The sequence below is a fragment of the Physeter macrocephalus genome, chromosome 7 (genome assembly GCF_002837175.3).
Source record: "Physeter macrocephalus isolate SW-GA chromosome 7, ASM283717v5, whole genome shotgun sequence".
Classification (NCBI taxonomy): Eukaryota; Metazoa; Chordata; class Mammalia; order Artiodactyla; family Physeteridae; genus Physeter; species Physeter macrocephalus.
The window spans coordinates 106,731,607-106,758,319 of record NC_041220.1 but is presented as its reverse complement, the minus strand read 5'-3'; the positions used below and the strand labels follow the sequence as shown (position 1 = coordinate 106,758,319).

General features: G+C 41.6%; 1 protein-coding gene across 1 annotated transcript in view; it reads right to left on the bottom strand.

Annotated features, from left to right (window-relative positions):
- The window catches only part of SLC2A9 (solute carrier family 2 member 9), a 196,241-nt gene that overhangs the window by 118,924 nt on the left and 50,604 nt on the right, over positions 1-26,713 (bottom strand). Inside the window, exon 5 of the mRNA XM_024119533.3 lies at positions 13,684-13,829. Coding sequence (XP_023975301.1) covers positions 13,684-13,829 — 146 coding nt within the window. The remainder of the gene's footprint in view (positions 1-13,683; positions 13,830-26,713) is intronic.

Sequence of the window (26,713 nt, the reverse complement as noted above, 5' to 3'; positions counted from 1 at the left end):
CTTGAATGAAGGACAGAGAGTTCAAGATGAAGAGCTCACAGAAAAGAAGTGTTCTCACGCACTCAGGGGCTGGGGCCACATGAGAAAAATATGAGACCGAAGAGGACTGGCCTGCCTGACCTCCTATGCCAGGACTCTAAACTTTGGGGATGCCCCGCTGTGCTCCCCATCTGCAAGTCCGGCTCTGCACGTCCTACAGCACAGAGGTCATGGCTTCAAAGCCAGGAAGCTCAGGCTCCAACCAGCTCCACTGCCTCCTTGCTGTAGCCATTTGGGGTAATTATTAAACCTCTCTGAGACTGAAGCTTTAATCTCTAACATAGAAAGTAATAATATTTATTTCCAAGGGCTGCTACATGAATTAAATGAGATACTGGCTGACATCTATTTACCACCAGCTCCAGGTACTGTTCCAAATGCTTGACATCTGTTTCCTTCTTCAAGCCTTACAAGAAACCCTCATGAGAGAGGTGCCATTGTAATCTCATTGGTAGGTAAGGAAACGGCTGAGAGGTTCAGAAACTTTACTCAAAGTCCCACAGCGCGTGGTGGTGGGGCTGGAAGGCAGATCCGGGCAGTCTGGCACCAGAACCCGCGTGCCCGTGACTCGATGCTGCAGCTACAGCTGGGCTGGCTCTGTGCCCTGCCCTTTGGAGTTCATTTGTCTATGATAGAATCACATTTTCTCACCTCTTTTTAATCTTGTGTGAAATTTTTCCGGTATGAGATCCTTAGCATTTTGTAGATTAACAATAATTGTTGTGATGACATCACAATCATTTTGTAATACCAATTCTCTGTGTTACAATGTGCCAAGAAAAAGCCACCGTCCTTGAGCAAACATGGGATACTTCTGAAAGGTGACTGCAAACTGGCCACAGAGTAACCTTAATGTGTTCCGCAAAGGAGGAATTTATGGATTACTTTCTCTTTACACATCAAAATAAAACTGGCAGTGAGTGACAAGAGCAAAGTCACATCTGTTTGGGAATTGAAAACATTATTCTAATTAATTGTTCCCAATATGCAATCAAAATGACAAATTATTTAGAAAAATAACATTGATAAAGTGGCATACTAAAATTTTGGGAATGTTGGCAAATCTATGTTCAAGGAAAAAAATGTATGAATAATAATGAAAAAGCAGAAATTAAAATTGGAAAGCAATAAAATGGATAACAGAGTTTAGTCTTTCAAATAGCAAAATTAGAGGCAACCATTTGGACATGTTATTTAAAAAGGGAGAGAGCAGGGAATTCCCTGGTGATCTAGTGGTTAGGATTCAGTGCTTTCACTTCCATGGCCTGGGTTCAATCCCTGGTTGGGGAAATGAGATCCCACAAGCCCTGCAGTGTGGTCAAAAAAACAAAAAAACAGAAAAAAAAAAAAAGAGAGAGAGAAAGCAAAATCAAATTAAGTCAAGAGAGAAGATATAAAGAACAGACATGAGGCTGTTAAAACTTACATAGTTGTATGTATATTTGTGTGCATATATGAATGTTTCAATGAAATGAGTGATTTTATTGAAAAGGCAGCAATTTTTAAAACTGACTTAAAAGAAATTAGATTGTTAATTAAAGAAGAAACTGATAGGGCTTCCCTGGTGGCGCAGTGGTTGCGCGTCCGCCTGCCGATGCAGGAGAACCGGGTTCGCGCCCCGGTCTGGGAGGATCCCTGAATAATAATGAAAAAGCAGAAATTAAAATTGGAAAGCAATAAAATGGATAACAGAGTTTAGTCTTTCAAATAGCAAAATTAGAGGCAACCATTTGGACATGTTATTTAAAAAGGGAGAGAGCAGGGAATTCCCTGGTGATCTAGTGGTTAGGATTCAGTGCTTTCACTTCCATGGCCTGGGTTCAATCCCTGGTTGGGGAAATGAGATCCCACAAGCCCTGCAGTGTGGTCAAAAAAACAAAAAAACAGAAAAAAAAAAAAAGAGAGAGAGAAAGCAAAATCAAATTAAGTCAAGAGAGAAGATATAAAGAACAGACATGAGGCTGTTAAAACTTACATAGTTGTATGTATATTTGTGTGCATATATGAATGTTTCAATGAAATGAGTGATTTTATTGAAAAGGCAGCAATTTTTAAAACTGACTTAAAAGAAATTAGATTGTTAATTAAAGAAGAAACTGATAAAATATCCTCCAATAATTTCTTCCTGAAAAAACTACGTCGAGATGGTTTCACTAGTGAGGTCTTTTGATACATTTATTACTAACTAATGTTATATAATATCATCTAGAATGAGTAAAAGATGAAAAGAGATAAAAATATAAATTAAGCATTAAAACTCTAGACAAATCTCATCTCTGGATATAAGTATATAAATCTAAACAAGAAACCAATGGATCAAATTTTACAACATATAAAAAGAATATTCCACAGTGACCAATAAAGATAAATCCCAGGGATGTGAGGATGGTTTAATACAAGGCATTCTAATAATATAACATATCCAATAATTGATTGTCAGGTAACAAAAAAGCATCAGTAGCCTAATAAAAACTAGAAGATATTTTCCACATTGCTGATATAAATACTAAAATGAGATACATAATTCCTATCCAAGATAAACACTAGTCCATTTTAAATTGATAAGAATTAATATACTTAAATTAATAGTGAAACACAATAGATGTTCCAAATAAATCAGGAAAAAGCAAAGATGCCCACTGCAATCAACATTATTAACATATCCTGGCTGATGCAGTAAGACATGAATGTCAGTAAAAAGAAAGAAAGGGCATAACCATTAGAAGGAAGGGGACAGAATTATCAGCCTTTGCAGATGCTATCAGTAATCACTCATTTGAATTGTCTAGATAAGCAAACAAATAAACAGACAAAAACTGTAAGAAAGCAAAAGAGAGTTCCAGTTTAATGTATATAATCAGTAGCCTTCCCATATTTTGTTGACAACCAAAAACGTAAGGGAAGAAACCTCCAGTAGCAGCAACAAGATAGAAAATAACTATAATTAATAAGAAAATTAGTTCCTATTGCTTAGTTAGAAATACAAAAGCAATCAAAACAGCTGAGTGATACAAAAGACAATCTAGATGAAGAGGGAAGCATATGTTTCTCAATGGAAATAACGAATTTTGGAAAGCAATCTTAATTGGGTTCAAACTAATGAATCAGTTTAACACAATTCCAATCAAAATTTCAATAACTTTTTGTGTTGAAAAATGAGGAAATAGTTTTAAAGTTCCCATGGGAGAATATACAAGTGAATGCTTCTGGCACAGTTTTGAAAATGAACGCTGGTGAGGACAGTAGTAAACATATAACAAAGTCACAATGATGAAAACAATGAAGTATGGGCACTAGAATAGAAATATAAAAGGAACAAAGTGGATGGCCCAGAAGCAGAAACTCACATATATTGTGAATTTAATGTGTGGTAAAGAAACCTCAAAAATCAATAGAGGAAAGGTTTGGATTAAAGGGTAGTTTAGGAAAAAGTGGTAAGAGAGGCAGGAAAAAGATAAATTTAAATGCTTTACACCATATTCTACAATAACTCAAAAGATTTTAAGAATTAAATGTAAAAACTGATACCATAGACAAACCACAAATAAATACAGATGAAAATTCATTGTATTCCTAAGAGAAGAAGAAATTCCTAAGCTAAAAACCAGTGGAAGAAAGCTCAAAGGAAAAGAAAGACTTTGTTACATAAAAAATTTTTTTTATAATACACATATTGAAAATAAAAAGGAAATTAAACATAAAAAAACCCAAGCCATAAAAATATTTGCACAGTGGGACTTCCCTGGTGGAGCAGTGGTTGAGAGTATGCCTGCCAATACAGGGGACACGGGTTCAATCACGTGACAACCAAAAACGTAAGGGAAGAAACCTCCAGTAGCAGCAACAAGATAGAAAATAACTATAATTAATAAGAAAATTAGTTCCTATTGCTTAGTTAGAAATACAAAAGCAATCAAAACAGCTGAGTGATACAAAAGACAATCTAGATGAAGAGGGAAGCATATGTTTCTCAATGGAAATAACGAATTTTGGAAAGCAATCTTAATTGGGTTCAAACTAATGAATCAGTTTAACACAATTCCAATCAAAATTTCAATAACTTTTTGTGTTGAAAAATGAGGAAATAGTTTTAAAGTTCCCATGGGAGAATATACAAGTGAATGCTTCTGGCACAGTTTTGAAAATGAACGCTGGTGAGGACAGTAGTAAACATATAACAAAGTCACAATGATGAAAACAATGAAGTATGGGCACTAGAATAGAAATATAAAAGGAACAAAGTGGATGGCCCAGAAGCAGAAACTCACATATATTGTGAATTTAATGTGTGGTAAAGAAACCTCAAAAATCAATAGAGGAAAGGTTTGGATTAAAGGGTAGTTTAGGAAAAAGTGGTAAGAGAGGCAGGAAAAAGATAAATTTAAATGCTTTACACCATATTCTACAATAACTCAAAAGATTTTAAGAATTAAATGTAAAAACTGATACCATAGACAAACCACAAATAAATACAGATGAAAATTCATTGTATTCCTAAGAGAAGAAGAAATTCCTAAGCTAAAAACCAGTGGAAGAAAGCTCAAAGGAAAAGAAAGACTTTGTTACATAAAAAATTTTTTTTATAATACACATATTGAAAATAAAAAGGAAATTAAACATAAAAAAACCCAAGCCATAAAAATATTTGCACAGTGGGACTTCCCTGGTGGAGCAGTGGTTGAGAGTATGCCTGCCAATACAGGGGACACGGGTTCAATCACGGGTCTGGGAAGATCCCACATGCCGCGGAGCAACTAAGCCCATGCACCACAACTACTGAGCCTGCGCTCTACAGCCCGCAAGCCACAACTACTGAGCCTGTGCTCTAGAGCCCACGAGCCACAACTAGTGAGCCCACGTGCCACAACTACTGAAGCCCATGCACCTAGAGCCCGATCTCCGCAACAAGAGAAGCCACCGCAATGAGAAGCCCGCACACTGCAACGAAGAGTAGCCCACGCTCGCCGCAACTAGAGAAAGCCCGCGTGCAGCAACAAAGACCCAACGCAGACAAAAATAAATAAATAAATAAATAAATATTTGCACAAATATATCAAGGGGTTAATATTCTTTTTTAAAATTTATTTTTAATACAGCAGGTTCTTATTAGTTATCCATTTTATACATATTAGTGTATTCACTCTGTATGACAGTCTCTAGATCCATCCACGTCTCTACAAATGACTCAAAGGGTTAATATTCTTAACAGCAAAATAGGTTGTAAAGTTACTAAGAGAGTCGTTAAGTTCGCAATAGACACATAAGCAAAGTACATGAATAGACCATTTACAGAAGACATGTTTGAAAACTAACTAACTTAGTGTGCTGGGCCCAGTAATGGCCTCCTCGAAGACACCCACATTCTAATCCCTGGAACCTATGTGGCAAAAAAGATTTTTGCAGTTAAATATCTCCAGATGGGAAGATTATCCTGAATTATCTGGACAGGCCCTAAATGCAATCACAGGTGTTTTTAGAAGAGGGAGGGGTAGACTAAAAATGCTGCCTGCCATATCAGTAAACAAAGGATGCTGCAGCCCTCTGAGATTGCAGGCACTCCTGACAGTGAGCAAGAAGGGAATGCAGGACGGAAACAAGGACTGCCCGCCATCTAGCAGACATCACGACTGCAGCTTGAGGAAACTCAGGATGAGAAAACACAGGGTACTGGCCCCAGAGAGCTGAGGTGCGTATCAAAGGAATGATTTCAGTGAGCCCACACTCTTTTTTTTTTTTTTTTGCGGTATGCGGGCCTCTCACTGTTGTGGCCCCTCCCGTTGAGGTTCCGGACGCACAGGCTCAGCGGCCATGGCTCACGGGCCCAGCAGCTCCACAGCACGTGGGATCCTCCCGGACCAGGGCACGAACCTGCGTCCCCTGCATCGGCAGGCGGACTCTCAACCACTGCGCCACCAGGGAAGCCCTGAGCCCAGACTCTTACATCTTCCCATACATAGAAAAGCGCTAAATTCCTTAACTTATCTGGTTTTCTTTAATTAACAATAATCTTTTTACGTTCTGACTACCTGCCCTTTGTTGCAAAAACTCCTATATATTGCAGCTCCCCCCTCACCTCCGAGGAGCAGTTTTCTCAGAGTTATTTGAGATGCTGTCTCCTGGGCTTGCAGTCCTAAGAATGTCGGCTAAATAAAACATAACTCTCAACTTTTAGGTTGTGCATTTTTTTTTCAGCTGACAGAGGCAAAGGGAAATTTGACCACAGAAAGGAGAGGAGGAGGCAATGTGACCACAGAGGCAGACCTTGGAGCAATGTGGCCACAAGCCGAGGAACACCAGCAGCCACCAGAACCTGGAAGAGACAAAGAACAGAATTCTCCTCCTCAGAAGGGCACAGCCCTTCTGACACCTTGATTTCATCCCAGTGAAACTGGTTTTGAACTCCTGGCATTGAGGAATATGAAAGAATAAATTTCCATCTCTTTTGTGGTGATTTGTTACAGCACCAACAGGAAACTAATGCATTTATGAAATATCCAACCTTGCTAATAAGCAAAGAAACACAAAATAATATTCTAAGGCAATACTATTGTTATATTATTTTTGCCTTTCAAATACCAAAGAGTTATTTAAATGCTCACGGATGACAAAGGCATCTTGTACACTGCTGATGCGGAAGCAAATTGAGGCAGCCTCTGGAGAAAAATTTGATATGTATGAAAGCCTCAAATTTATATTCTTTGACATATTGTTTTCATTTCTAGGATGCTAAACCACACAAATAGAGATTTAAATAATGATTTATGTGGAAGATTGTTCATCCTAAGTTTATAATTTCAGTGTTTCAATAATAAACACAATCCAAATGTCCAGCAAATAAAAGAATAATGAAACAAATTATGGTAACTCAAAAAATAGAATAATGTACAATTATTAAAATTATCATGGCAAATAATTTTAATGACTTGTTCACAATATAGTGTTGCGAAATAATCAGCACACAAAAAGTTATAAATGTAATGAACCAAATGTTGTGTTTGTGTGTAAGTTTATGTGATTAAAAAATAATGGAGGGCTTCCCTGGTAGAGCGGTGGTTGGGGGTCCGCCTGACGATGCAGGGGGCGTGGGTTTGTGCCCCGGTCTGGGAGGATCCCGCGTGCTGCGGAGCGACTGGGCCCGTGGGCCATGGCCGCTGGGCCTGTGCGTCCAGAGCCTGTGCTCCGCAGCGGGGGAGGCCACGGCAGTGAGAGGCCCGCGTACCGAAAAAAAAAAAAAAAAAGGAAAAAAGCTTTTAAAACTGTTAAGGTGTTTGTCTAGAAATGGTGAGATATAGACATTTTAATGTTTTCATTTACCAGTTTCTTCCATATAGTGTACAATGGATACGGACGCAACATAATCATAAAAATCAAACAGGGGACCCCCCCCGGGCGGTCCAGTGGTTAAGACTCCACGCTTCCACTGTAGTGGGTGTGGGTTCGATCCCTGGTCAGGGAACTAAGATCCCACATGCCTCGCAAAAGAGCCAAAAAAAAAAAAAAATCAAACCAGATAACAGAAAGGAGATAAGAGCTTTAAGAAAGATATTTGTTTCAGTGTTGTTCATGTTAGTGAAAATTCAGGAACAGCAAAGGCATTCAGTAATGGGCAATAGTTACAGTGCACCTTTGTGATAGAATATAACGTAACACTGAAAATGTATCTATGCTACTTTAAAAATGTGTTTACAGAGAATCTAGTGATATAGAGAAATGACTTTGATAGAGTGGTGATTTTTTTAAAAGTAAAACACAAATTTAGGCACAGTATTATCTCTCTTGCATAACAGAGATATAGAAATGTAGAAAGAAAGTTAAAGACCAAAATACTCAAAGTGTCTGCCTTTCTTAACACTGCAGAATTTCAAGTGGCTTTACTTCCTTTTTCATATTTCCCAAGTGTACCAAGCTGAGCACTAAATATCTGTACAAAAGAACAAACTGGACATAAGTTGTGTGTGATGCACTGATGAACTCTGAGCTCCAATTCTTTCTTGGCCTGATCCTCATCTGGAACGGATGCTCTCCCAGGCATATGAAACCATTCACTTATGGCCTCAAGCTCTTCCCAAGTCTTCTCACACTTCTGCCTACAATTTTTATCTCAGTTCCTTTCTTCTTTGTCATTGTAGGTGAAATAGCTAATTAATATGTTTTTTGAAATATTCTTTGGCAATACAAAATGTCACATAAATGTTCAACCCCACAGTGTTTTACAATGTGTCTTTGATTAAACTCAAAGCACCAGCATTAATTCTCTCTCTTGCCTTCTGGCACCTGTTCTAAAAGCCTTCTTGCTACTTGCTCCAGCCTCTGTATTTCAAAGCAATTGCCTGCATTGCAGCACAACTTTTCTCTCTTTATTTAGTTATTTATTTTAGAAGCTCAGTTGTCTCTGTCTTTGAAGATAAATGAAATACAATTAAAACAGAGAAAATGAAATGCTGACACTTATTGAAATAACTGTGGATCTCACTTGGCTGGAGTATCACAAATCCCCAAAGAGATGAAAGAAAATTTCCCATTTAACATTCTTTCCTGGACCAGAAGCCCCAAATCCATTTTCCCTTAGCATGAATTTGAAAATAAAAGACATTCCTTGAGTTACTCACACATCCTCATAGCCAGGCCCAAGACTATCTGAAATAAATCCAATGTGGTGGGAAAAAATAACCTAGGGGTCCAATGGCACACCTTCTCAGCTGGCTTGGGGTCAGAATGTGGGCATGGGTGCTGTGCCCCTTGGCCAGTGTCATGTTCATGAGCCCGGTTGCTGCCAGGAGAGAGGACCCCTGCCTGAGAATCCAGATACCTAGGTTCTTGAACATCAGCTCTGCCTCTAAGTTACTCTGTGACTTGGGCAATTCATTTCAGTGAGCTTGTCATCTCATCCTTGCAAGGCTGCTTCTCCTCCGGGGCTCCCTACCTTAGCATCAACTACTGGATAAAGATAAACCTCTACAGGCAGGCACAGTCCCCATGAAAATGTATGGAAAGTGGCCCACAGGCTGGACCCAACCCACAGATGAGAGGCTGTTTGTTCACGTAAAGGCCAACTGGTTTCCAATATTTAAAAATCAAGAAATGTGACATAAAAATCTGGATTTCTAACTTCTCTTGAAAATTGGAAAATCACCTATTGTCGAGTATCTGACAGGGAAATATCCAGTAGTAGCAGCCACCCTCACTGGATAGGGCATGTGTCCCCAGCTGCCATCATCTTCACCAAGCCCCCTCATTTGCCCACCCTTCACTGTACTCACAACACAGGTGTGGCCCTCCTGCCCTTACCTTTCCAGTGGCACCTTCTTCTCCCTCTCGGCACTCTAGTCCCCCTGGGATTTCTGCCTCTGAACAAATGCCAGGGCCTTCACTTACACTGTTCCCTCTGCCTGGAACACACTTTCCACTTCTGCCTCTCTCTCTTCCCACCAGGCCTGGCCTGGGTAAATCCTATCCATCCTCAGGGCATGAGTTTCCATGTCATTTCAGGCAAAAAACCAATCCCTGACCCCCTACTCTAGGACAGAGCCTTACCTTTCCCCCATCACACTGATCGTTGGTTAATTGTCCTTCCTATGAGCTCCCCAAGGGCAGAGAGTAGTCTGAAATCCTCAGTGTATGATCACCAGACACCAGCCCAACACCCATCCTGGAGCAGAAGCTTCCTAAATATTTGCTGCATGAGTGAATAAACTTGAAACCTCTAGGTTTAGTGTACATACACATCAATAAGACCCGACCTATTGCAGGGAAAAGATGCAGAAGCAAACAGAAATAACAGCATGGGACAGGCATGCGTACAAGGTGCCCTTCCTGGGGACATGCTGTACAGGGTTATTGTTTGCCAGACATGTTCCCTAGAGGAACTCATGCTGGAGTGGAGCTTGGGGATTTGGGACTTCTCAGCATGCTTGCCACCCAGGAGGACACTGGCTCACAGAGGTGGGGTGACCTGCCCAAGGCCACACAGTCCGTGCAGACTGTGAGCAAGATAATATTCACGATCAAAGCTGCAGCTCCAGCATCCAACTCCGTGATCAGCAAATGTGCTGAATGCATGAATGGATGAGTGAAGGAAGAGAGAAGACAGAGGTTCAAGAAAGACCTGAGATCTGCTATGGACTGAATGTGTCCCCCCCCCCAATTCATATGTTGAAATCATAACCCCCAAGGTTATAGTATTAGGAAGTGGGGCCTTTGGAGGTGATTAGGTCATGAGAATGGAGCCCTCATGAATGGGATTAGTGCCCTTAGAGGAAGAGACACGGGAGATATCACCTTACTCTCCATGACGTGAAGACACAGTGAGAAGGTGGCTGTGTACAAAGCAGGGAGAGGGCTCTTGCCAGAACCTGACCATGCGCACACCTTGATCTTGGACTTCCAGACTCCAGAACTGTGAGAAATATATTTCTGTTGTTTATAAGCCACCAGTCTATGGTATTTGTTATCATAGCCCTCACAGGACTAAGATAGGACCCAAGTAGCAGAAAGAACCTGATATTAGATTTAAGAAAGTGAACTTTATTGAGTGATGAGAAATTGACAAGTATCTCAAAAGAAAAAAGCTTAGGCTCTATTGAGGCAAATATTTATTTACTTTTTACCCCTGGAGCACAGTTCTATTCATTGATTTTAAAATATTATTTTATGTTTAAACAACTGAGGCTGTAATTGTTATACTGTTTTATTGTCACACAAAAAATGGTTACTTTTATACTTTTTAAATATCTTTAAAAACAAAAAGCAAAAGAGTCTCTTTAATATGGGACCTCACTTTGGTAAGGAAACTGTTTCCAACAAGCATTAATTATAGAAATTGTCATGCATGTGACAACCAAAAATGTGTGAGTTGTTTTTCGTTTTGCAAAACAACAACAGCAACAAAACTAAATGGTAGCCATAATAATCCAAAAGGGTAAATAATAAAAGATCAGAAACAGATGTCTCTGAGGTGACCTGGATTAGCTGCAATATAAAAAGTCATACATAATGCTATGGAATTATACACTAAAATGGTTAAAATGTAAATCCCATGTTATGTACATTTTACCACAATAAAAATAGCAAAACATTTTTTTAAAAAGTTTTTTAAGTGGTAAATGTCAACCAGTTCCCATTATCCTATCATCATGCAGCCACCATGCTTGATTCATCAGCTTATAAAACCTTTGCTGATTGAGGCAGGAGCCAGCCCTAGGGTTAGTAAGACTCAGGTAGCTGGCACAAAGAATGGGACCTCTTTTCTAACCCAAGCGCTTACTGTGCTATTGTGGTTTATAATAAGAAATATATATTTGGTCCTTGTCCTGGTTCTGGCACAAAGCTCCTCTTAAAACCCTTGGAATTTCCTAAGTGATAAGAGAAATAAAGATGTTTTCATATTCATAACAAACCCCTTTCAACCACACCTGAGTTTATGTCAATGAGGCGACTTTTGGACCACTCCTAAGGATGGGGGCTGGTTGCCAGGGGAACCAACCAATTGATTAGAGGGTTGAAACTTTTGGTCCCACCCCCGTGACATCTGGGGACGGGAGTGGGGCTGGAGATTGAGTTCAAGCACCAATGGCCAATGTTCAATCAGTCATGCCTGTGTAATGAAGCCTCCATTAAAACCCAAAAGGAAGGGGCTTGGAGAGCTTCCCTGTTGGTGAACACGTTTTAAAGCATGGAAGCTCCGCACCCTTTCTCCACACCTTGCCCTATGCAGCTCTTCCATTTGGCCGTTCTTGAGTTACATCCTTTTATAAAAAACTGGTTTCCTGGGTTTTGTGAGCCACTCCTGCAAATTAATTGAACCCAAGGAGGGGTCCTGGGAACCTCTAATTTATAGCCCACAGGTCAGAAGCTCAGGTAACTGGACTTGAGATTAGCATCTGAAGCAGGAACGGTCTTGCGGGACTGAGCCCTTAACCTGTAGAATCTGACACTACATCCGGGTAGATAGTGTCAGAATTGAGTTGAATTGTAGGACACCCAGCTGGTGTCGGGCAATTGTTTGACGTGGGGAAAGAACACACTGGATGGGACTGGAGTCAGAGTCATAGTCACATTCCCAGAGAACCCAGAGGCTCCCATTCATGGCTGTAAAAGACACACCCCACATGTGGGTCTGCGAGCAGGCAGACCCGGATTCTGATTTCAGCTCCAACATTTTTTTACTAGTTAGTTCTATCCCTCACCTCTCTCAGCTCCTGTTTCTATGCCTGTAGATACGAGCTGTTCACAAAGTAGCGTGCGGGTATGAATGGCATTAAATATGTGCTTCACACGAGCGCACCATTGATGTGAGCATCTGTTAGGTTTGTTTGTTGCCAGCCTCCACCTGCTGGGATGCAGCCCACAGGGCGGGGGTTGGTCAGCTGTGCTCTCTTCAAATGCCCAGAAGTGGTGGGCATTTGACATTCGACCTTCAGTCATGGTTTTCCCTCCTGGTCTTCTTGTGTAAGTGGGAAGGGGATGCCTCTATATCCCCGGGAGGCATCCTCACCATTCTTCCCTCATTTTCACTGGACACTCAGGCAGCGAAGCCTATGGATTCAATCTGCTCTTCCTCTCTCTCCCCGGGGCCCCTGCCTCAGTTCCCGCCTCATCCTTCCCTCACTATGTGCACCAATAGCAAGTCTCCGTCAGGTTCCTCTCCTCCCTTCTGACCCCTCTCACTCCTACCCACACCTGCCCCCCACCTTCCCAGAGCCACCTTCTAACTCAGATCTGGCCACGTCACTCCCCTGGTCTAGTGTCACCCAGGGCTCCCTACTCCCCCAGGAGGAAGTCTACCATGGCTCAGCGAACAGGTGCCTCACCTCTCATGCTCCCCAAGCACGCTTTTCCCTCAGCCCCCAAGCCACTCCTACGTCTTTTACAGGCCTGTTCCCATCTCAGGGCCTTTTCTTTAGTTATTCCCTTTCTCTGCAGGGTCTTCTCTCCAAAGCCCCTCATCACCTGCCTAATTGCTGCTCACCCTTCAGGGCTCAATTTAGAGGCCACCTCTTCTGGGAAGCCTCCCTTGATTCCATCTATCCCCACCCCAATGTGGGTGAGGTGTTCCTCCTTGCCAAGGCCACACAGCAAGTACATGCCTGTACTGGGATTTAAAGTCAGGCCTTCCTGTTTCCAAAACAGAAAGCCAACAACAGAAGACTGTGCGATTACATATTAATGTGGGAAAGAAAGGCTCAAGAGTGAGGTAGCACTAAGCCAAACATCTTGGAAAGATGCACAAAATATATTAAATGAAGACGGCAAGTAACAGAACAATGTATATGGCATGATTCCATTAAAAAACAAAACTATGTATATATAAGTTTAGATAAGCAAAGAAGAAAGCCTAAATGAAAATTATTGAGCTGTTAGCAATAGCTATTGGGTGGGTGGATTCGAACATTCTGTAAGGTTTGAATTTTTTGTATATTTTTTATTTTCTAAAAAAAAAATCAAACCCAATCAAAGAAACTCAACAACAACTTTTTGTCCAATAATAAGCAAAAGGCTTGAAAGCTCAAGAATTCTAGGACATAGGGACAAGCTTTTGGAGGAAGGGCTCACCTCTGACTACACTTCGTCTGGCAAGGGACGTGGGGAGCAGAGATGGTGACATGAAGTGAGAACGGACGTGGTTGGCTGGGGAGCCACACTTACCTTTCCCAGCAGCTCAGGAAGGCCCAGCAGCTGCCCCGTGAACACGCCAATGCAGATGAAGATGGCGGTCACCTGCCCCAGAGAGCCGCGGATCTCCTTGGGTGAGATCTCGCTCAGGTACATGGGGAGCACACTGAGGGCGATGCCTATGAAGGAAGCATGGCAGCAGTGAGAGAGCTGTCTTCTTCAAGGAAGACTCTGGTCATGGCACCTCCCTCTGTTCTGTGCTTGACAAAAATAGTGCTGTAGCCACAACACCATTCCCAGCACTCTGCACAAATTGCCAACATTTTAACATGCACTTTATCATTTACTCCATAGAATATGGCTGGGAGGTGGATTTCATAGGAGAGGAAGTGGTAGTAGCTGATGGTAGTGATACTGGTGGTGATGGTGACGGTGGTGATAATAATAACCAACACACATAGTGCCTACAAAGTAGCAGGGATCTTCCTCCTCTCTTTACATATATTAACTAATCTATTTTAAATAACAACCCTCTGAAGTAAATGTACTCTCATTATCCCCCTTCTAAATATGAGAAAACTGAGGCACAGAGAGGTTGAGTAACTTTTCCAAATCACCAAGTGACATCCAAAAATGCTCCAAGAGATTATTTGCCCAGTAGGTCAGGTCTCTGATTCTAGAACTTGAACTTTCCCGCCAGCTAACGGCACCTCCCTCGGTAAATCATGGAACTCGGTGATGGCAGATACTGTTAAACCCATTTTACAGCATTTTATAGACTGTGTCACCCACATAGGGTCTCATAACCTTTGAGATAAATTTATGTGTTCAAAGGCTTAGGACTGATATTTCTATTTAAAAAGTAATAGTTAGAAATATGTCTCACAAAACATAATACACTGCACTCATAGAGGTTCTGTTAGTAAAAATATCATGAGGCCTTGTCAGGTTCAAGAAACTCTGTTTTCTACCCATTTCTGGGCAGGGGTATTCTTAAGACCCTTTATAGACCCATGAAGGTCTACAAATGCACTTATCCCAGGCAGATTCGTGGCTTGCTTATTACACTCTGAGTCACACTGCTTCCCGGGTCAAATCCCTGCGACTTACAAAAGCTGAGGACTTGGGCTGAGAGAGTTAGCCTCTCTCAGCCTCAGTTTCTCTATCCACAAGTTGGGGATAAGAACTGAGTCTGACTTCATAGGATTGCTATGAGAGTTAATTGAGATTTGCTCAGTGCTTCACTCAACGCAAAGCTGTACAAGTCAGCATTACTAGCACTAACTATTATTGTCTTCTAATTTTTCACCAGATTGTTGGGGTAATCAAAAATTTCTTTCCTGCCCTGGCCTCCTGATGCCTAGAGGTTAGAGCACAGCTCCCGACACACTTTAGGCACCAATCGATGTGTTTCATCTTAAGCTGGATTCACCCCAGTTTCTAGCATTCAGGGAAGCCCTTCCTGAACAGAAATAGTGAAGGGAATGTGCTGCCCAGTTTATAAGCTGAGCATCTCATTCATTGCATCTCAGCCCAGGATAACTTTTTCTGGTTCAGCACACAAGGGAAAGACGTTTAAGGTGCAAAGAGACAGGAATTCTCTCCAAAGTTGCAACATAAACCAGATGCTATCTGAATTTTTATCCCAAACGCACATATTGAGAGCATCTGGCCTCATGGAAAAATCAAGTGGCCACGGATCAATGTGGCACATTGTTGCTTAGGGGGCAGTGGAATAGAGAGGAAGGTGCAGGATTCGAGTCCCAGAGCCCTGCTGTCCTCACTAGGTGACCTTGATCAAGTTAGTTAGCTTCTCCTAGCCTCCGCCTACCCATCTATGAAAGAAGGGTCATAATTGCTGTCTATTCCTGTTGCGGTGGGAATAAAATTACTACATATAAAGCACCTGGCTCACTTTTGGTCACTTGATGGACACTTGGAAAACTGTAAGGTCCTCACCCTGACACGTCCCCTACCCGCTGGGGATAATTATCATCATCATCTCACGAAAAGCTATTAAGGAAATGATACGGCTGGTAGGAAAGAGGAGGCATGGGTCGCGGTAATGGACGTGGCATACGGTTGGCACAGTAAGAACGCCTCCTTCACAGGGCGCCTGCGCAGACTGAATCCCTGGAGAACGCTTAGCAGAGTGAAAGGCTCACAAGACGCTGTCAATTAATGGAGACTCTTCTTCCTTGCCCACTGTGAAATTTCGGGGAATAATGAGATGCTGCTGGCTAAACCAGTGGTGAGCCGTGAGGAGGTAGCCGGCTGTAGGATGACCAACTCATCCCAGTTTGCCAGGGACCATCCTGGCTTTAGCACTGAAAATCTGTGTCCCGGGAAGCCCCTGAGTTCCGGGCAAATGAGGATGGTCGATTACCCTGGGCTCGTGTGGCTGCACCAAGCATCCCACACACCTGAGTGGCCCCTCTTGACCTGTGACCCCATATCCTGCCATTCTTCCCCACCCCAGGTGCCCCAGCCTTACGATTTACTGGACACTCCAGGCTCATTCTGATCGCGGGATATCAGCCTTTGCTGTTCTGTTTATCCCGAGTCCTCTGTCCTCACAGCTCCACAGGCTGACGCCCCGCTGTCCTTCCCGTCTCAGCTCAGCCTCACTACCTCCCGCTAACGGGAACTAATGTGACCCAACGGGTCCTTTGCAGATGGAATCAGGTTAAGGTGAGGTCACACTGGATTAGGGTGGGCTCTAAACCCAATGACTGGTGTCCTTATAAGATGATAAGACACAGGGAGACACAGAGGGAAGAGGGGCGCGTGAAGATGGAGACACAGGTTGGAGTGACGCTGCCACAAGCCAGGGAATGCCAAGGCTTCCCGGCAGCACCAGAAGCCAGGAGAGGCATGAAATAGATTCTCCTTCAGAGCCTCCAGAAGGGACCAACCCTGCAGATACCTTGATTTTGGACTTCTGGCCTCCAGAACTCTGAGAGCATAATTTCTGTTGTTTTCAGCCCCCCAGTTGTGGTTTTTGGTGACAGCAGCCATAGGAAACTGCCATACCTCCTCATGGAGGCCTTCACCTGTCAAAATCAATCCCTCCCCATCACTCCTTATCTTTCCATCCTGTCTTATGCTCCTCATGGCACTTAGTGCTTTTTGAAAGTATCTTGTTCGGTATTTACAGTGGACCCTTGAACAGCATGGCTTTGAACCATGCAGGTCCACTTATACTCAGATGTTTTTTCACTAAATACGTACGACAGTGCCACACAATCCGATGTTGAATCCGCCCATGCAGAACCACACGTATGGAGGGTCGACTGTGACGTTGCGCGTGAATTTTTGACTGCACCGAGGGTCGGCACCGCTAACCACCACGTTGTTCGAGGATCACCTGTATTGGTACATTGTTTCCCCACTTCCAGCCACAGAAAATTTCCTTCGGAGAACAGCACCAGACCCAGCACACGTGCTTGATCAAAGTTTATTGGGTCCCCAAGGCACTTGCACTCTACCGTTAGTTATTTAACCAAGGCTGCGGAAAAGGTGAGGTTGCTGGGGTCTCCAGTGGTTGGGAGTTGCAGACCAGCAGGCTGGTGCAGTTATAATTGTGGTCTATGGGAACAGGCCTCAAAGGCTAGTCCTACAGGGGCTGCAGACTCCAAGAAGTGCGCAGAGGGCAGAGTGCCTCTCATCTAAAACATCAACAACAGTTCCAATCTACCGAGCACTTCACAACTTCCAGAACCACTTAACAGCCTTCCGCTTCCTCAGGGTACGTGGCCTGATGGAGTGCAAGGAGCAACTGGGGATAGGCTCCCTCACAGAGCTAGCCTAACTTCCAGATTCCTCCTAGAGTCCAATTCCAGAAGTAGCATTGTAGCCCATACAAAGCAGAAGGGATTGAGGGAAAATATTCTCTAAGGACACTCAAAGATGTGGCAGGAAATACTCTAGGGAACAACTGGATATTTGCATTTTTCTGTGGGGTTGCAGAAAAATTTGAGTCCAGTCCAAAACTAAGCATTTCACTGAATATAAGCTTAAATTTGAAGATTAAAGTATGACACACATTTTTAAATTGCACAAATAATATGTGTGCAGTTTGATGAATCATCACAAAATGTATACACCTGTGTAACCTCCACCCGGGTCAAGAATCAACTTACAAGACCAACACCCCAGAAAGCCCCCATCCTGTGCTCCCTCAGAATCACTATCCTTCCCCTCCTTCCCAAAGATCACCACCAGCCTAACTGCAATCACCAAAGATTAGCATATGGAATCAGAGAATATGTACTTCTTTTACTTCTTGCCTCTTTTGCTGATATTATGTTTGTGAAATGCATCAGTGTTGTAGCATGTAGCTCTAATTTGTCTGTTTTCATTGCTGTGTGGTATTCCAATGTGTAAGTATTCCACAATTTATCCACCCTACTATTGATGGACAGTTTGGGGTTAACACTAATAGTGACCCTATTTACAATAGCCAAGACACGGAAGCAACCTAAATGTCCATTGACAGATGAATGGATAAAGAAGATGTGGTACATATATACAGTGGAACACTACTCAGCCATAAAAAAAGAACAAAGTAATGCCATTTGCAGCAACATGGATGCAACTAGAGATTATCATACTAAGTGAAGTCAGAAAGAGAAAGACAAATACCATATGATATCACTTACATACGGAATCTAAGGTATGACACAAATGAACTTGTTTATGAAACAGAAATTGACTCACAGACATAAAGAACAGACTTGTGGTTGCCAAAGCAGGGCTGAGGAGGGATGGATTGGTAGTTTGGGATTAGCAGATACAAACTATTAGATATATGCATAACTGAATTGCTTTGCTGTACACTGGAAACTAATACAACATTGGAAATCTACTATGCTTCAATAAAATAAATTTTTAAAATACTAATAGTGCCCCATAAATATTCTTGTACAAGTCTTTTGGTGCACATGTATGGAAAACCGAAAATGTATACATATATGACTGAAAAATCATTGTTTTGTAATGATATTGGCCTGTAATTTTCCTTTCCTGTAAAGCTCCTATTAGGATATACGATCAAGGATACATTCATTTTATAAAATGAGTTGGTAAGTGTCCCCTCTGGAAATGATTGAATGGTGTTAGTGTTATTCTTTCTTAAAGAAGCCATATGGGCCTTGCATTTCCTTTGTTAAAAGGTTTAAAATTACATGTTCAACTTATTTAATAGAATAGGACTATACAGAAACTCTATTTTTTCTTAAGTCAGTATTGGTAAGTTTTTTCTTTCTTGGCATTTGTACATTTATCTAAAGTTTTCAAATATATTTTATAAACATGTTCATGATATATTCTTATGTTTTTAATGCTTCAGGATCTATCCATTCCGATCTTAAAAACACAAATGAACTTTTTGGCCAACCCAATAGCATTAGTTATCAATTCCTTTTCTTTTTATAAACAGTCGTGCAAGGGGTTTATCAATTTTATTAATCTTTTCTAGAGCTCACTTGTCCTTGCTGATGTTCTCTAATGAAAATTCTTTTTCTAACTTCTTTGAAATGGAATATTAGATCATTGATTTTCAGCCTTTCATGTTTTAGACTATATGCACTTGAGGTTACAAATTTTACTCTAAACATGGCTTTAGCTGTATCTGACAAAATTTGATATGCCTTATGTGGTATTTTCATAATCATTTAATTCAAACTACTTTAAAATTTCCATTGTGATTTCTTTTTTGTCCCCTGGCTACTTAGAAGTACACATCACTTACGTCTTAATTTCCAAACATATGATGATTTTCTACTTATATTTCCATAATTAGTTTCTTTCGTTCAAGTGTGCTAGGGATAAATTTTATTAGCTTTTGTTTGACTGAAAGGTGTTTTCATTTCACCTTTATTTTTGAAAGATATTTTCACTGGTTGGAGAATTCTAGGTTGGCAGTTGTTTTCTTTTGGCTATTTGAAAATATCATTTTGCTGTTTTTTTGTCTTCCATTGTTTTTGTTGAAAAGCCAGCTTTCCATTTTATTCTTACTTATTTGAAGGTAACATATCTTTTTATCCTGATTGTTTTTCAGAATAACTTTCTGTTTGCCCTTGGTTGTAAGAAGTTTTACTAAGCTGTGAAAAGTTGTGGTTTTCTTTGTTTTTATCCTACTAGGGATCCATAGTGCTTCTTGGACTTGTGGCTTTTCATCAGAAAAAAAAAATGTTGGCCATTATCTTCCAAAAATTGCTTTTTCTCCATCCTCTGTCTCCTCTCTTTCTGATTCTCCAATTAATGTATGTTAGACATCTTTACAATTTCCCAGACATTTCTTACCCTCTTTTCTGTGTTTTCATGCTTCAACCTGGATGCTTTCTTCTGATCTTTGATGCTTTAGTTCCCTGATTCTTGCTTCGGGTGCGTGCTATCAGCTGGTAAAACCATTCATTAAGTTCTTGCATTTTTCAGTTTTGCATTTTTTTTTCTTTTTTTTTTTTTGGTGGGGGGTATGTGGGCCTCTCACTGTTGTGGCCTCTCCTGTTGCAGAGCACAGGCTCCGGACACGCAGGCTCAGCGGCCATGGCTCATGGGCCCAGCCACTCTGCAGCATATGGAATCTTCCCGGACCGGGGCATGAACCCATGTCCCCTGAATCAGCAGGAGGATTCTCAACCACCACGCCACCAGGGAAGCCCAGTTTTTGCATTTTTTAGTCCCAGAATTTCGATTTGGTAAGTCAAAATATAGCTTCCATTTCTTTGCCAAAATTCTTGATGTTACCTCTTGATTATCTGAACATATTAAGCATAATTATTTTAATGGCTGTGTCTAATACTGCTATTTTCAGAATCACTATCAGTTTATTTTTTATGTTATTTCTCTTGGTTTTCTCCTTGTATGTTTGGCTACTTTTTTTTTTTTTTTTTCGGTATGCGGGCCTCTCACTGTGTGGCCTCTCCCATTGCAGAGCACAGGCTCCAGAGGCGCAGGCTCAGCAGCCATAGCTCACGGGCCTAGCTGCTCCGCGGCATGTGGGATCTTCCCGGACCGGGGCATGAACCTGTGTCCCCTGCATCAGCAGGCAGACTCTCAACCACTGCACCACCAGGGAAGCCCTGTTTGGCTACTTTTGATTGAATATCAGAGTGTATATGAAAACTGTAAAAATAATTTGAGGTTCTGCATGTATGCATCTGGCAAGGTGAGAGGCTAGAGGCATTAGCAATCCCAGTTTACCACAGATCAGGTGGTGATTGAAGTGATTTGAAGATCTGATCTATTTATGATTCATTCTTGCTCCAACGGTGTAGCCCTGCGGTGACTAGCGACCTTCCTACTTGGCAGGAGTTCAACTCCAATTCCTCCTCCTCAGCCCCATGAATCTGTTGAAAGGTCTACTAAGCATCTCAGATTCTCAGCCATCATTCTGGAATGGGGAGATACCTCTAGAGGAAAAGTTGCCCCAAATGCAGGGCTTACCTCTCTGGGTTTCACTCTTTTCCCAGATTGTGGTCCTATAAGTCCTCGCTGCCTCGGTAGCTGTCTGATACCTTTAAACAGATGCTTTTTCTAACCATTTTATTCTAAAAGCAGAACTCTCTTTTCCTCCCTTCCCTCTCTCTCTCTCTCTCTCTCTCCCTCCCTCTCTCTCTCTCTCTCTCTCTCTATATATATATATATATTAAAAAATATATCAATTCAACAAATATTTACTGAGTGTATACTGAGAGGTCATCATTATTAGAAGCCAAGGCAATGGCAATGAATGAAACAGGTAAAAAAGCCTTGCTGTCGTGTAGTTGCATCTTGGGGAGGGAGGTACTGGAGGGAGGCTGAGCATAAGCATGAAGAGAGTGCTGCCTGCTAGATGGTGATAAGAGCTCTAGGGAAACATCAAGCAGGGAGGGAGGACAGGGATGCCCGGGGTAGGGAGAGTTGAAGTTTCACATGCGGTGGTCCCTGAGGCCACATGGTGGTGGTTCAGAGAGGGAACGGGGTGCGAGGGGAGACCATTTAGGGCCTGCCTTACAGGCCAGGATGTGTTTTATTTGCTTCTCAAATCTATTTATTTAACTTTTAAAAAAATGAGTCCATTTAAATATAACTAATGAGTAATCATTGCACAGGAAAAACGGAAAGAGAAAAGTCCTCACCCACATTATCCCTCTGGTTCCTCTAAGCTGAGCAATTTAGGAAAAGTGTGGAGTCAGGCACACCTGGCTCCCACCTTGGCCCAGACACATCTGAACTGTGAGACCTTGGCAAGTTACCCCCTTGAGGCTCCATCTCCTCACATGCAAATGCAGGTAGAGCTCTGAGTCCAAGAGAGTTGTGCTATTGAATAGAAACACACACGGACACAGAGACACACAGAGACAGACATACATAGAGACACACACACACAAACACACAGACACACACGAACACAGACACACACAGACATAGACACACATAGACACACACACCTGTTTAGTACCTGAATATTGTTAGGTAGATATCATTATCTCTACTTTATATATGAGGGGACAGAAGTTCAGAGTGCAAAAGAGGCTTTTCTCAGGCCACCGGGCTAGTAAGTAGAAAGGCTAGGACTAGAATCCATTTCTTCTGAGCACCTTACCCTCTCTTTGTCATGTTAAAATCTGACTCAAATCATAATAAATTAATAATAATATTATTAGTTTTGTTGTTAGATCTCTACTTTATATATGAGGGGACAGAAGTTCAGAGTGCAAAAGAGGCTTTTCTCAGGCCACCGGGCTAGTAAGTAGAAAGGCTAGGACTAGAATCCATTTCTTCTGAGCACCTTACCCTCTCTTTGTCATGTTAAAATCTGACTCAAATCATAATAATAAATTAATAATATTATTAGTGTTTTTGTTAGTTTCCTATTGCTGCCATAGCAAATTGCCATGAACTTAGTGACTTAAATCTATTTTCAGACAGTTCTGCAGGGCATGAGTCCAAAATGGGACTCATGGGTCCAAAATGGGCTAAAATCAACATGTTGGCTGGGCTGTGGTCTTTCTGGAGGCTCTAGGGAATAGTCCGTTTTCTTGCCTTTTCCACCTTCTAGGGACACCTACACTCCTTGGCTCATGGCCCCATCCATCCTCAGTGCCAGCAACTGCGTCACTCCAGTCTCTGCTTTCATCATCTCGCCTCCTTTCTCTAACTCTGGCTCCCCTCCTCCCTCTTTCGCTTACAAGGACTCCTGTGATTACACTGGACCTGCCTGGAGAATCCAGGATAACCTATTCATCTCAAGGTCCTGAATTTAATCACATCTGCAAAGTCCCTTTTGCCATGTAAGCTAACATATTCACGGGTTCCAGGGAATAGGATGTGAACACCTTTGGGTGCAGTAGGGAGAATAATGATAAATAATAAATCATTTGCCTGTCAGAGTGGTGCACACCATTGCTCAGAGCTTGTGGCAGAGGTAGCTGGGTAAGTCCACACATGATATACATGGACTGACCCCAGCATCCAGGAGGGCCAGTGTTTCTGCCCTATGCCTTTATTTCTCAGTCTCCTATACTGTGGTGCTGTTTAATTAGTAGACAATAGAGCTACATATGGCATGTGAGGTCTGGAAGCCTAAAGAGGACATTCATGGTAGTAGCTCTAAGGGGAGAACGAAAAGGAGCCAGAGCAGATTTTTAGAGCTGGTGGAAACCTCAGCTACCAGAGTTCATTCTCCTTATTTTCTAGATTACATCACTGAGGCCCAGAGAAGGGAACTGATGGCCCCAAGGTCACCTGGCAAGTCAGTGGTAGAGCCAGAACTTGAAGTCAAGTCCTTGACCCTAATTTCATGTCCATGCCATGTGATTCTCTAAACGCTGCTGCTTGACCTTGTCCACTGGAGAGCACTTAATGCAGCAGGTGTGAACTTGTCACTGGACAGTTCTTAATGCAGCAGACTTGGGCTTGTCCACTGCAGAGGTGCTAATGCAGGAGATGTGGGCTTGCACCCGTGGGAGTGTGGGCAGCTCTGGGAACGCTGTGGCAGGAACCTGTCCAACACAATGATTCACAAACACAAAACACCTCTCCACTCTTTTACCTTGACTTTACAATCAGCAAGGATTTGCCCTCCAACGCCATGCTTCATCATGTTTGTTTCAAAGTAAAAATAGTGTGTTTATTTTTGCTCCAAGCCTTTTAGAAATAGGACACTTCAGGCAGGTGTCCGATGTTTTCTGCGATGGTTCCAAATATTCCCCCGGAGAACCTGGTTTGAGCGGCACAGCCACTTGAAAATCCTCCGGGCTTCTCATTTGGCTTTAAATTATTTATTTCAAGCAGGGCAGCAATTCACCTCACGACCAGCAGTTTTCTTTCTTTCTGACCAATTGCCTCACCTTAAATGCCCTCACATTCGTCTCTCTGCTTTGAGAGGGTTTGGTGAGAATAGATGACACAAAGCTTCCACGTCTTGGCTCAACTCCAAGAGGTCACATTCCAGAAATCAGGAGTGCATATTTTCCCCACCTGTTGATTTTACTTTTTTTCCTGTTTCTTTTTGAAAAGCTCATAGGACAAAGGGTCTAAAAGACATTTGTCTTGAATATGTGGTTTTGTAAAAAAGGCAGCTCTCTTTGAATCAGCTTATTTTTTTAAACATCTTTATTGGAGTAAAATTGCTTTACAATGGTGTGTTAGTTTCTTCTTTACAACAAAGTGAATCAGTTATACATATACATATGTTCCCATATCTCTTCCCTCTTGCATCTCCCTCCCTCCCACCCTCCCTATCCCACCCCTCTAGGTGGTCACAAAGCACCTAGCTGATCTCCCTGTGCCACACGGCTGCTTCCCACTATCTATTTTACATTTGGTAGTGTATATATGTCAATGCCCCTCTCTCACTTCGTCACAGCCTACCCTTCGCCATCCCCGTGTCCTCAAGTCCATTCTCTACATCTGCGTCTTTATTCCTGTCCTACCCCTAGGTTCTTCAGAACTCTTTTTTTTTTAAGATTCCATGTATATGTGTTAGCATATGGTATTTGTTCCTCAAGTCCATTCTCTAGTAGGTATGCATCTTTATTCCCGCCTTGCCCCTAGGTTCTTCCTGACCATTTTTTTTTTAGATTCCATATATATATGTCAGAATGTGGTATTTGTTTTTCTTTTTCTGACTTACTTCACTCTGTATGACAGTCTCTAGGTCCATCCACCTCACTACAAATAACTCAATTTCGTTTCTTTTTATGGCTGAGTAATATTCCATTGTATATATGTGCCACATCTTCTTTATCCATTCATCTATCGATGGACACTTAGGTTGCTTCCATGTCCTGGCTATTGTAAACAGTGCTACAATGAGCATTGTGGTACATGACTCTTTTTGAATTATGGTTTTCTCAGGGTGTATGCCCAGTAGTGGGATTGCTGGGTCATATGGTAGTTCTATTTTTAGTTTTTTGAGGAACCTACATACTGTTCTCCATAGTGGCTGTATCAGTTTACATTCCCACCAACTGTGCAAAAGGTTCCCTTTTCTCCACACTCTCTCCAGCATTTATTCTTTGTAGATTTTTTGATGACGGCCATTCTGACTGGTGTGAGGTGATACCTCATTGGTCTTTAATCCATTTTGAGTTTATTTTTGTGTATGGTGTTAGGGAGTGTTCTAATTTCATTCTTTTACATGTAGCTGTCCAGTTTTCCCAGCACCACTTTTTGAAGATGTTATCTTTTCTCCACTGTATACTCTTGCCTCCTTTGTCATAAATTAGGTGACCATATGTGTGTGGGTTTATCTCTGGGTTTTCTGTCCTGTTCCATTGATCTATATTTCTTTTTCTTTTTTTTTTTTTTTTTGTGGTATGCGGGTCTCCCCCGCGCAAACCCGGTTCCCCTGCATCGGCAGGCGGACGCGCAACCACCGCGCCACCAGGGAAGCCCGATCTATATTTCTGTTTTTGTGCCAGTACCATACTGTCATTTTTTTTTTCCATACTGTCTTGATTACTGTAGCTTTGTAGTAGAGTCTGAAGTCAGGGAGCCTGATTCCTCGAGGTCCGTTTTTCTTTCTCAAGATCGTTGTGGCTATTCAGGGTCTTTTGTGTTTCCATACAAATTGTGAAATTTTTTGTTCTAGTTCTGTGATAAATACCATTGGTAGTTTGACAGGGATTGCATTGAATCTGTAGATTGCTTTGGGTAGGATAGTCATTTTCACAGTGTTGATTCTTCCAATCCAAGAACATGGTATATCTCTCCATCTGTTTGTATCATGTTTAATTTCTTTCATCAGTGGCTAGTAGTTTTCTGCATACAGGTCTTTTGTCTCCTTAGGTAGGTTTACTCCTAGGTATTTTATTTTTTTCATTGCAATGGTAAATGGGAGTGTTTCTTTAATTTCTCCTTCAGATTTTTTATATAGGAATGCAAGAGATTTCTGTGCATTAATTTTGTATCCTGCTACTTTACCAAATTCATTGATTAGCTCTAGTAGTTTTCTGGTAGCAACTGTAGGATTCTCCACATATAGTATCATGTCATCTGAAAACAGTAACAGTTTTATTTCTTCCTTTCTAATTTGGATTCCTTTTATTTCTTTTTCTTCTCTGATTGCTGTGGCTAAACCTTCCAAAACTATGTTGAATAATACTGATGAGAGTAAGCAACCTTGTCTTGTCCCCGATCTTAGAGGAAATGGTTTCAGTTTTTCACCATTGAGAATGATGTTGGCTCTGGGATTGTCATACATGGCCTTTATTATGTTGAGGTAAGTTCCCTCTATGCCTACTTTCTGGAGAGTTTTATCATAAATCGGTGTTGAATTTTGTTGAAAGCTTTTTCTGCATCTATTGAGATGATCATATGGTTTTTCTCCTTCAATTTGTTAATATGGTATATCATCTTGATTGATTTGCATATTTTAAAGAATCTTTGCATTCCTGGGATAAACCCCACTTGATCATGGTGTATGATCCTTTTAATGTGCTGTTGGATTCTGTTTGCTAGTACTTTGTTGAGGATTTTTGCATCTATGTTCATCAGTGATATTGGCCTGTAGTTTTCTTTCTTTGTGACATCTTTGTCTGGTTTTGGTATCAGGGTGATGGTGGCCTCATAG